This window comes from Larimichthys crocea, chromosome III, assembly GCF_000972845.2.
Source record: "Larimichthys crocea isolate SSNF chromosome III, L_crocea_2.0, whole genome shotgun sequence".
Lineage (NCBI taxonomy): Eukaryota > Metazoa > Chordata > Actinopteri > Sciaenidae > Larimichthys > Larimichthys crocea.
The window spans coordinates 51380483-51392525 of record NC_040013.1 but is presented as its reverse complement, the minus strand read 5'-3'; the positions used below and the strand labels follow the sequence as shown (position 1 = coordinate 51392525).

At 43.4% G+C, this 12043-nt stretch overlaps 1 protein-coding gene and 1 long non-coding RNA gene across 3 annotated transcripts in view; both read left to right on the top strand.

The window, feature by feature from the left end:
• Nucleotides 1-11895, top strand: part of cux2b (cut-like homeobox 2b) — a 91356-nt gene extending 79461 nt beyond the window's left edge. For both annotated transcript variants that reach the window (XM_019264369.2, XM_019264370.2), the window contains exons 18-22: nucleotides 6491-6656; nucleotides 6845-7150; nucleotides 7235-7423; nucleotides 7527-7803; nucleotides 7888-11895. In XM_019264369.2, coding sequence (XP_019119914.1) covers nucleotides 6491-6656; nucleotides 6845-7150; nucleotides 7235-7423; nucleotides 7527-7803; nucleotides 7888-8701 — 1752 coding nt within the window. In that variant the 3' untranslated portion in view covers nucleotides 8702-11895. The remainder of the gene's footprint in view (nucleotides 1-6490; nucleotides 6657-6844; nucleotides 7151-7234; nucleotides 7424-7526; nucleotides 7804-7887) is intronic.
• LOC113745656 (uncharacterized) lies at nucleotides 2568-3938 on the top strand. Its single transcript, XR_003462301.1, has 3 exons — nucleotides 2568-2587; nucleotides 3589-3690; nucleotides 3857-3938. It is a non-coding gene; the product is annotated as an uncharacterized LOC113745656 (long non-coding RNA).
• Nucleotides 11896-12043: the final 148 nt, after the last annotated feature.

Below are 12043 nucleotides of genomic sequence, written 5' to 3'. Positions count from 1 at the left end.
TGAAGTTGCTGTAGGTGCTGCACATTTTCTTATCAGCTGAAAGTTGAAAATACAGATTTCTTAGACGGAGACTTTGAGGTTTGACAGTGATCTCTCAAGGACTTAAGCGCACGAACAAAGTCCCACATTATGCAAAAAAAAGGGAATAAAGTCAACAGCAGCAGCCATTAATCGGTGCTGGACAAATATGGACAAAAAAGAAGAAAGAGTCTCACTCATTCCTTGAATTATAATTTTTTACAATCCCTAACAAGAAGTCTTTGATATTACATTTTCAAATCTGACAGGGCCTGGTCTGATTTGGTCCTATAATTACTGTGTTGCTGTCTTATTTAAAGCAAGGACAAAGAAATGTAAAACAATCCTCATCACCTTGATCACCTGTCAAATATAGAACAAGGTCTTAAAACATAATCACGTAAATATCTCTTTTTTTGAACGACAGCTTTGTTCCGTACAAATCATCAAATTACAAAACCAGTGGCAGAGAGCTGCAAAATGACTTTTAATTGGTATAGAAATGTTGCATCTGGTACCTTATTATCAGTTCACTTTGAAAGATGAGAATACGGTATTAATTGTTACCTCTTCATCTTTGCTGAAGTCAAATTCTCTCACTTCCCAACTGTCTGAATAATATCAACACTGCAGCTGAGGCTGTGATTCACAGGCCGGTCTCTTACCTTTTTTCCTCTCCTCACTCCTTTTTTTTTTTCTCCCTCCCTCCTCCTCACACCCTTTGTCCGTCTCCTTCTCGCCCTGTCAGGAAGAATGAGAAGGGCGAGGTGTTGCCCTCGCAGTGGAGGCCACCTTGCTGGCTAAAGACCGCGAAATCCTCCGTCTCCTTGAAAACATCAGCGACTGCAATTCACACTGCAGAAGTTCAAGAGACCTCAGCCAATCAGATCCTAGAGCTGGAACGCCAGCTGGCCTATAAGACAGAAGCTATCGAGGTGAGTGGCTCCAACCGTGGGAAGTGACAGAACATGACGAACACCTCCTCAGTCTTCTGCAGCTCTGATAACTACTAACTCATTGGGACTCTTGTATGAAATAAAACATGCTGCTTCGCCTTTTTCCATTTCAGAGATTAGAAGCTAAACTGCAATCCCAAATGGACTATGAAGAGATTAAAACTGAACTAGGTGATATTTTAGCATAAACTAAATGTCCAACACTCATTCACAATAACCTAAATCCAATAAACTGACTTGCCCTGCCATCTTTGTGTGTGTGTGTGTGTGTGTGTGTGTGTGTGTGTGTGTGTGTGTGTGTGTGTGTGTGTGTGTGCAGTATCCTAAAGGTCATGAAGCTAGCTTCTGCAAACGGCAACTCGTCCAGGGATTGTTTCCTCATGCACCGTCTCACTGATCGCAGAGCTAAGTGACCTTTGGTTTCTTCGCTGTGCTCCCTTTGGTGTCCGGAAAGAAAAACTACAGCAGTGCCATTGAATGCCTCACTGATCGTCATTCATTATAAGGATATCTACAGCCACTGTAATTAATTAATCTAAAATTAACAGCTTTGTGTGTGTTTGTGTGGTAAGGATTCTGCCAAGGCTGCAGGGCTCTTTTGCTGGATAAAGAGGCCTTTCTTCCATCTCACAATACCTGGTGGATAAAGCCCGAATTTTGCACAGCATTGGTAAAACAAATGTTTAATTTTCTTTCTATAAAACCTAGTTTAAATAGTCTGCCACACGTTCTTAACAAGAGGCGTGAGTTTTGTCATCTTCTAAAAACTCTCCTCTACTTCACTGATTGCTTGGTGCTCATTGGTCAGGCTCAATCATTCTCCAGTCGATGTTATTCAGACCTAAATCTCTTTGCATAAAGTGAGCCTGCGAGATGTAGTGTGGGTTATCTGCTAGATAATGTCAGGTGGTTTGATTACATTCATGCTAAAGCCACGCCCCAGCTCTATGTGTTTATATATGAGCTTGTGTTTTTCTGTCATCAGATGACCAGTCTGAGGTGCAGGCAGGGAGACAGGCAGGGAGACAGGCAGGCCACCCGGCTCCCACTCGTCCTCCTCTCAGGTGGATGGCCGTGCCTCCCCCAGCCCCGGCCCCCCCACCCTGGACGGCTCCTCCTCCAGCCACATCTACCACGTCCCTTCTCCGTGTCGCCGTGCTCCGGGGACAGACTCTGGGAGACCACGTCCTTTACAAGCAGCTCCTCTCACCTCACTTTAAAAAGGAGGGCCTCATGGCTTTTCCCACCAGCCCTCTATGCAGCCAAAGTCGCCCTCATGTCAGCCACCCAAGGGTCGCGGGGTCGGGCAGCGTGGATGCAGGCTTGCCCAGCGACCAGTCAGAAAGCGGGAGCTCGACTGCAGGAACGAGGATCAACTGGACACGCGGAAATCGCCTTCCAGGTGAAGGAGCAGCTGCTGAAGCATAACATTGGCCAACGTGTGTTTGGCCACTATGTGCTGGCCCTCCCAGGGCTCAGTCAGTGAGATCCTGGCAAGACCCAAACCCTGAGGAAGCTGACTTGAAAGGCAAAGAAACTTTCATTAGATGAAGCAGTTCCTCTCTGATGAACAGAACATCCTGGCACTTAGACCATCCAGGTCCGCCAAAGAGGTGAGTGGAAAAGACTGTGCGTGACACGCAGGTTCAGGTCTATTTATTTTGTAGGACCAAAACCAACATGAATTCATCTGACTAACAACTTATAGTACTTGTAGCCAAACCTTAAAGTATTCCTTTGTGCTCCAAAACACATCAGTGGAGGCACACAGTGAGTGACATGATCCTTGATTTTCTTGAACATCGGCACTGTAGTTTATTTTGAGGCGATCCCACGCCACACGTCCTGCTGCTGGAAATACTCACTAGAGTGAAAATTCATGTTTGAAAATAGTCCCCAACAATACACTGATGCCTGCTAAAGACTACATGCCCAGCTGTTTGAGGAAATTATGTTTGTGTACAGCATATTGTTGTGACCCCATTTTACAAAGATATAAATCGTCAGGAGGACTTGGTTTCGGTCATTTCATTGATTTGTTGACATACAGTAAGTAGCTTTAGGTAGGTAGGTTAAAGTTGAACCCGCAAGTAGCTGTGCTAATCTAATGGTCATTAACAACAGAGAGTTGATGATTTGAACTCTCACCCTTGGAGTATAGATTGTTTAGATATAATAGTTACACGTGGCTGACACTACAAAAATAAGATCCAGGTTGTTAAAAACAGTTCTTGTGGATTTAACGGAGTGCATAAACTATGACATTCTTAGAGCAGATGTAATCGTGCCATCTTGTTTTGGTGGCTTAACTTCTGGACCCGTGTACGTTCAAACCTTCTAATTTCTTGGACCTCATCCTTGACTTCTTCACGGCTTCCTCTTCCATGTTTGTAGTGTTACTTTTAAACTTTGTTTTCTCCCCAGATTCACAGCTTTTGAAAGTTGAGCCTCCCGTATACTGCAACCTCAGACAGCACGCGCTCAAAGGCAGCCATTGATGTTACCAGTCAAAAGCAAAGCCTTGGAACTGCTCTCTGATCAACATCCCACTCACCCCCCCCCTCCTCTCTCCTCTCTCTCTCTCTCTATCTCTTTCTGTTACCCTCTGTGGCAGGGAGCATCACTCCGCGCATCCGAACTCCTGAAACTGGGTCAGACGACGCCATTAGGAATATCCTGGAGCAGGCCAAGAAGGAGATCCAGTCCCAGAGGGGAGGTAAGGATGGAGTTGCGAGTCATAAGTCATAGTTAAAAGCCTTATTGACTGATTGTTTTTTTTATTTTTTGTTATTGACATGACATTTACTGTTTTTATTATGAATTTCGATCACAATTTTATTTTGAATTTGAGAATGCATCAGTGTGTGGATCTTTTCGTCTAGGCGATGGCAAATCATCTCTGAACAGCTCATCGGGCAGAAGCAGTAACGGTCCAGGGAGCAGCTCTGATGAAACCATAAAGAGCATCCTAAACAGGCCAGGAGGGAGATGGAGGCCCAGCAACATGCACTGATGGAGATGGGTCTGTGGGAGGCCCCCAACTGCCAGCTCAGGAGCTCCGTAGAGCGTTTGGGGCCCCCAGAGCGCTCCAGGGCCATGCCTTTACCCATCTCCATCAACAGGAGGAAGAGGCTGTGTCACGTCTGCATGGCCAACACTTCAGCAGCCCCCAGACACCCCTCAGTGTCCTCTCCCGGCCGCCTTTGTCCAGAACATTTACGCAAAGTCAAATCAGAAATCGGAGAGCAGGCACCTACTTCGACCAGCACTGGTCTCACGAGCGGGGCTCAATGGTACTCAGTGGTGGAGGGAGCTCTCGGCCCTTCAATCAGTCTCACCCTCCTTGTCTTCCTCCTCCTCTGGGCCTTCTGCCCTGCCCCGACCCTGGCCCCGTCTGAGAACGGGGAGTGTCTCCCCAACAGCGAGGAGGCATCCGCTGCTGAGGACGAGCTGGGGCTGGGCCGACCAGTAGAAGTGAAAGTGGAGTCAGACACATCGGTAAGTGGGAGTCTCCTGGTCCTGGTCCAGGAAGGCTTTCTTACTACCCAGCGTACATCCCTCGTGCACTCAAGCCCACCGTGCCACCGCTGACTCCAGAGCAGTACGAGATGTACATGTACCGGAGGTGGACACCATTGAGCTGACCAGACAGGTCAAGGAGAAGCTGGCAAAGAACGGCATCTGTCAAGGATCTTTGGTGAAAAGGTCAGATATTTTTCTTATTAATAAAAGATACATTACAGTTTTTTTTTTATTGCCCCCTTTCTATTTTTTTTCACACTGGATGTTTTCAAATCTTCACACTACGTCTAACACAGAACACGTTTCTGTTTTTTATCTAAGGAACAAAGACACAGAAAGACACATTTGAAGTGCTTCAGTCAAGCTACTGTGTCTCTGTTGAGTTTACATTAGGACATCCTCAAGGTCACTCAGAACAGAGTCAGATGTTCTGTTGTAGTTTGGATCATCGTCTTGTGCACAGCAATTTTTGGCACACACAAGAGTTTGTCTGCTTGTCTCAAAAAAAATAAAAATAAAAAAATAAATAAATAATTATAATATAATAAAATCTGATGAAATGTTATATATGCTTTACACAAGATCCAGCATATTTGAAATATGCCTCTTTCTATAGAATATTATTCTAAAAGCCTTCAGGAGTTTTTCTGCATGTGAGTGAATAAAGAGAGAACAATGGTTTCCTGCTACTTTCCATTTCTTTCTTATCGAGAGGCGTTCTTTTGTAAAACCTTTAGGTTCCCCCATACCACTGTATCCTGCATGTAGATGGTACCCACTGTAGTTCGGTGGCTTTGTTAGTTTTTCCAGACAGATTTCAACAATTCTTTTCTTTGTGTGCTTGTAGGAATTTTGTGGCGTCTGTCTGTGTTCAATCATCAGAATCTAGTCATTAGTCAAATGTGACTGGTTGGGTTAACAAAGTGCAAATACTTTTTCAAACGGGTGATATCAGTGATCAGTGATAGGTTTGTTCTCTAAATGAATGAAATATGGAGGAAAAAATCAGGAAGAAAGAAATGTGAATTTACAATACTGTTTTATTTGCTTGATTCGCTTTATTTCTTCCCTGAATGCTAATACTGTTTATTCTGTGTCGGCTTTGTTAGATCTGCTCCAGAAATACATCTCTATTTCCAGTCCCAGGCAACTTCATTATTCGTTACATTTTAATTTACACTGATGACATTAAGTCTCGATTCTCCATCTTGGGCTTTTTTTGCGAGAGGTTAATCATATTCATGAATGCTTGACTGCCAATTTGACCGTTGAAAATAAAATATTCCACTTAAAATGTTCCACTTTTGTTGAAGATTCTCCCGCAGTTTTATGTTTTCAAATTTTTCTGGGACTTTCAGATGTGTGTTTTTTGTCGGAGATTTTATTTATAATATGAGGGGAAAAAAGGCAAAGACAAAAAATGACATTACTTTAAAAAATGTTTTCTGTTGTTTGTAAACACATACTCTGGATTAATTAATGATACAACAATATAAATCTCATGCTGGCTGTGATGAACATGATCACTACTCACTACCTCTTCTTCATATAATGCATTGCAGCTCTCGCTGAGTTAAGTGACTGGATTAAAATAGACTTGTTATAAACATTCATGATGTATTGCTTCCCTCTAGTGGTTGTTTGAAAGTGCACTTGAAACTTGTATATAGAGGTTATTCATGCTGTTTGTCACTGGAGCTTTTTTAATATATATATATATATATATAAATATCTATATCTATATTTATTATATATATATATATTATATCTATATGCACCAATTTTTTTTCATATACTTGTGAACATAATAGTCCTGTCTATTCTTTACCTTGGCCAATAAAACTGATTCTCAGGTGTATCTCTGAGGCCATGTGTTAAGATCAAATAGATTTTTATTATTTGTGATAATATTTTGGAACTACTATATTTGTGTTGTAGTGTTCTTAACATTGCAGATATACAAACTATATATTAATCTGTACTGTGTGGCGCAGGTGCTGGGGCTTTCTCAGGGCAGTGTGAGCGACATGTTGTCTCGGCCCAAACCTTGGAGCAAGCTAACCCAGAAAGGCAGGGAGCCCTTCATTCGTATGCAGCTGTGGTTACTGGACCAGCTAGGTCAGAGCCTCAGCCAGCCCCCGAACCAGGGCCACGCTCAGGGTGAGCCTGCAGCTTACACATTCACATCAACAGAGTCTGACAAGCAAGAATCACACTTGAGATGCTTCAGTACTAACATAATAAATGTAGAACTGCAAAAATGTAAAATTGTTCTAGTATTTCACCAAGTGGGACTTCCTCAATAACTATATCTAGGCTATAGTTTTAATGTTAATGTTTTCCTCCAGAAAAAAGTCCAGTGACCGCCCAGTCCTCGCCCTCCCCACCTCCCAGCCCAGCGGAAAGCCACCCCAGTCCACTGGTTGAGCCTGTCAGCCTCTCCCTGGAGAGCAGCAAGGAGAATCAGCAGCCTGAAAGCTTGGGCCTGGGGTTGCCGCCCCACCCAGAGGGAGGGAAATCTACTCCCAGCCTCATGGCCCTGCATCAGCCCACAAACCCGCTGGGTATCCAGGAGCTGGTGGCCATGTCTCCGGAACTAGACACCTACGCCATCACCAAGAAGGTCAAGGAGGTGCTAACAGACAACAACCTAGGTGGGTCAAAGTTCACACTTTGGTGTTATGCTGATGAATCCAGACACAAGTGCTACATAGACTTTGTATGTTTGTTTCCCACAGGCCAGCGTCTTTTTGGGGAGACCATCCTGGGTCTGACTCAAGGCTCGGTGTCTGACCTGCTCTCCAGGCCCAAACCATGGCACAAACTCAGCCTGAAAGGCAGGGAGCCGTTTGTCCGCATGCAGCTGTGGCTCAATGATCCTCACAATGTAGACAAGCTGAGGGCCATGAAGAAGATGGAGAAGAAAGGTGGGGACCCAGAGTGTATACTGTATTGTCTTTCGGTACATGTTTGAGAATTTCTTGGTGTTTTGTAGTCCCCTCACTCTGAATGTCACTGTCTTCCTTCCAGCCTACCTGAAAAGGCGGTATGGGCTGCTGAGCACTGGCTCAGACAGTGACTCACCCAGCACTCGTTCTGAATGTGTGAGTCCGGCCTTGGCCTCGCTGGACCTGTGTCCCTACAGCCAGGTGAAGAAACCTCGGGTGGTGCTGGGAGCTGAGGAGAAAGAAGCCCTGAGGAAGGCCTACCTCTTGGAGCCCTACCCCTCTCAGAACACCATTGAGATACTGGCCTCCCAGCTCAAACTCAAAACCAACACAGTCATCAACTGGTTCCACAACTACAGGCCAGTCCACCTTTTCTTATGGCTACCTCGCTTGTTTTTATCACTGCTATATTTTGACTAGCTAACGGTAGTGTTTGTGTGCAGGTCCAGGATGCGACGGGAGGTACTGATGGAGGGTCTGCCAGACAATGATACAGATGCTGAGCACCACAGCTACTCCCCCTCAGTGACGCGGAGCCCCCACTCTGATGGAGAGGAGAGGAGGCTGCAGCAGCCCTCAGGACACATCCAGTCCAGCCTCCCTCTTAGCGCCAACACAGCACTCCCTCATGTCAAACAAGAGGCAATAGACAGGGAAGACGAGGGGGTGGAGGAAAGGGAAGGCTCCATGAAACAGTCGAGAGTTCAGTGTTTTTCCACAGCCGTACAGTTCCCGCTGTTGAAAAGTGAACACGAGGACTCCATCGCTGGCTGCCGTGAACCCCACTCGGCTCGCCAGAGCCTGAGGCAGGAAGAGGGGATGAGCAGCCAGGCTCAGGGGCTCTACCATGTTGCAGTCTCCATAGATGGTCCCCAGAGAGCCAACCAGTCCAGGCACGAGGGAGAAGACTCCGGAAAGTCACCCGTCGACCCGGTCAGCTTCAAGGCTTCGTCAGAGCCCTGCCGCAGCAGCCTGGAGGTTTCCCTCAACTCCCCGTCCGCTGCATCCTCACCCGGCCTCATGATGTCAGTGTCCCCAGTCCCTTCCTCCTCCGCCCCTATATCACCCTCGCTGCCAAACCCGCCCTCGACGAGCACCAATCACAGCCTGGACCCTAACCCGGTCCCTCCCTTCCAAAGCCCCAAACTCAACAGAAGCACTCAGAGACGCAATGAGAAAATGGCCAACCTCAATAACATCATCCACAGGCTAGAGAGGGCAGCCAATCGAGAAGAGACATTGGAATGGGAGTTTTAAGTCCCCTTTTACTTGTACCTAGTCCTGATGACCCTCACGGCACACAGGAGAGTCTCAAATAGAAGCTTCCTGAAGACTTGGAACGGAGCCTGGCTCCCAAAGGCCTGTCCTCTCAGACTGGTTACTCATAGGAAACATATGGCTGAATGCCCTACAAGAACTTAAAGAGTTGAAAAAAATTTATAATTGTGTATTTGTTTTTGTTTGTTTTGTTTTTGATAATGCATACTACTTTTAAATATATGTGACAGCACTAGCTGTTGTTTTACCTATTGGACTTGACATGAAGACTTTTGCAGCTATGGTGTCATAAAATGTACACTGAAGTTCTGTAGATTGCCACTGGGTGAGATTAAAAAAAGACCCCTGTCTTAAGCCATTAAAAGCACTATAACTATTTGAAAAGAGACACTGACCAAATTTGCTACTTTTTGAATAGCAATTTTTCAGATTTTGTCTGTAAGACTGGACAGTTTAAGTCAAGTAACATGAAATCCTATTACTGACTGAGGGATAGTCCTTTAAGACTCTAAATATTCAACATCTTGTATGTACTTAGTTTCTTGGTGATATGTTTTGAAATATTTGTAACTCACGCGTATAAAATGTGGTTGTACATGTTGTAGAATTGTCTGCAATAGCCTTCTCTAAACCTGATGTAGCATGGTACTCACCTGACCCTGTTATCCTCTGTAGTTAGTCACCTGTGATTATACTTGAGCGAAAACAAGAGAAAAAAAAAAAGTTGAAAACCCTGCAAAAAATAAGAAAAAAGGAAACGTTAAATCTAACGAGTAGAGTACTTTTAGTGTTTTGTTTTCTTTTTTTCTTTGAATAATCCTTGAGGTTTACAGTTTAGGGCCCTTGTGCTTTTGGTAGTAAGTGAAACATTCACTACACACGAGCACAGTTTACATGATTTACATTCTTTCAGACTTACCTCTCTAACCCTCTAAGGCACTGGTTCTCAGACTGTAACAGGCCAAGACACAGGACACCTGGTTTACCTCAGATTATGTTGATGCACATCATGCTATGACCATGCGTTTCATTCTTACTGTATACATAAACATGACCCACACTTATTTGAATCAATCAATGGAGGGAAAACACTCTGTATCATGCCTCGGACATGCAGAGATCAAACATGAAGCTAGCTTTAATGAGCAAAATCTGTCTTTTACAAAGAATATGCTGCTGTTTGAGGAGCTAATAATTCCTTTATATGTGCATATTAAGATCCTCCTCATGGGTGACACCTGACTCGGTGCACTTACTCAAAGTGGGTCATTTACTGTAGCTAGAATTATGCGTACTTGATGAAACACCTCAACCTCTGAGCACTGACATGACGTTTAGGTGGGCAGTTTGATACGAAAAGATTGCCATGAGCAACACCACAGTGCTGTGAACTGATCTCCATGTGGGGCTAGAGCTCACAGTATGTGAGAGCATGATACAGTATGAACCTCTCATCAACATGAAAACATCCAATCTGTAAGTACACTATATTCAAGGACACAAAAGGTTACAGGTATCCCCTCATATTATCTTTGACCACTTGTGTATTGTGTCTGTAGACGTTTCTTTGTCATGCTTGCAAGATGTTCTTTATGTATTTTGCCTCTATTTTATACTCAGAACAGTTAACTAGATATTCAATACCTCGTGTATGAACTACTTACAGCACTTAGATTTTGATAATTGTGAGGACTCAAGAAAATTTCAAATATCAACATTATCCTAACTTAGTGTCCACAAGTCTTTGCCTTTACTGTATCGTTGAAGTTGGTAGTAAACACTTGCACATGTCCACATAGGTCAGAGGACTTGGATTGTATTATGTAGAGATATATATTACACAATTACTAAAAAAAAAATAATATCTTACATTCTTGGAACAAAATGTGCTGATTATATTGAAATAGAGTGTACAGATTTAATAAACCAAACCCATTCAAGCCAGTTCTGGTCTGGCAAGCTTGCCCACGTTTTAGACCTTCTCTCAGGGTAGTCTTGCTTTTTAAAGCTTTACTGAAACAGTTGCTCTCATCAGTGGTGGTGACTATGATAAACATTATGTGGTGTAGAGAATGATTCTGTTATATATTAAATGGACCTGTGGAAGTTGTGTGTGTATATGGGAAATGCAACTTTCACAGAAAGCGGTAGTTTGTTGGAGAGCCGTTGCTGTTTTGTAATTTCATTACACAGACGTGTCAAGTACAGTGTAGGTTGGGACTACCAGGATGAAGCTAATGGGTAGCATTTTTGAGATAAGTAGACTTGCTCTCTAATACTGTTTTTGTTTTCTCTTGGAGCCACAGAAGATTTTTCTCTGGTTTTGGTACCACCATTTTTTGTGCATAATATACTGTATGAGTAGAAGTGGCATTTCTTATGTGGAAATTTCATTGTCTTTCATGGTAACATAGACATATGACTGAAAAAGAAATGTATTTACCCAGACCATTATCTTCTCATGTAAAGCCCATCTCATTGTTTTGCATGCAAATCCATTCTAGTCACATGACAAGGGATAGACTGTGTTTTTGTGTTGTTGTTCTTGCACAGGGACATTGAATCAGCAAAAGTCGTTTTACATTAGTGAAGTCCATGCATGGTACGGCTGATAAATTTGGCTCTCACAAAGTCATCATTCATCCAGTCAAATCAGAACCCAATTAAAAACCCAGTAAACATGACGTCCAGGTAAATATTTAAATCAAGATTATTTTGTGCCATATCATATGCCTCACGCATTTTCCTCACAGGAGCAATGCCTTGTGGTAAAGTGTGATTAAGAGGGGTGTAGGGTCTTTTGTAACCCAATTCAGAAAAAAAGGGGGGGGAAAAAGCTAAGCTTTTTTTAACAAGAGCCCTACACATTAGATGGTTTTATTTTATAATTGACATTTGTCACTAAATAATGAGGTAATTGGTCAGCAAAATCTGAACGATTGCAATCGGAGTGTTTAATACAGAAACGTGATTTCCACTGACACTTGAGGGTTTGTCACAAAGAAAATGTTTCATTTGAAAGTCAGCTGTGAGCCAATAAAGAGAAGTGTCCTGCAGGCTTAAATTACTGTCTAATGCCTCACATGTCAGGCTGTTAAGAATGGACAAAGGTTTACCAAGCGTCTTGGAATTGAATTTGCATATGTAAGCCATCATTCAATACATAATTGTTTAAGACCCTGCTGTGTTGTGTTTTTATTTCTGCATGCTGAGGAATAACCCCCACAGTACAGATAAATGCACACAAAAAACAATGCAAACAAATTCATAAATGTGGATCTATAAAAAAACAGAAAAGCCTACTGCCTCTCACTGTAATGT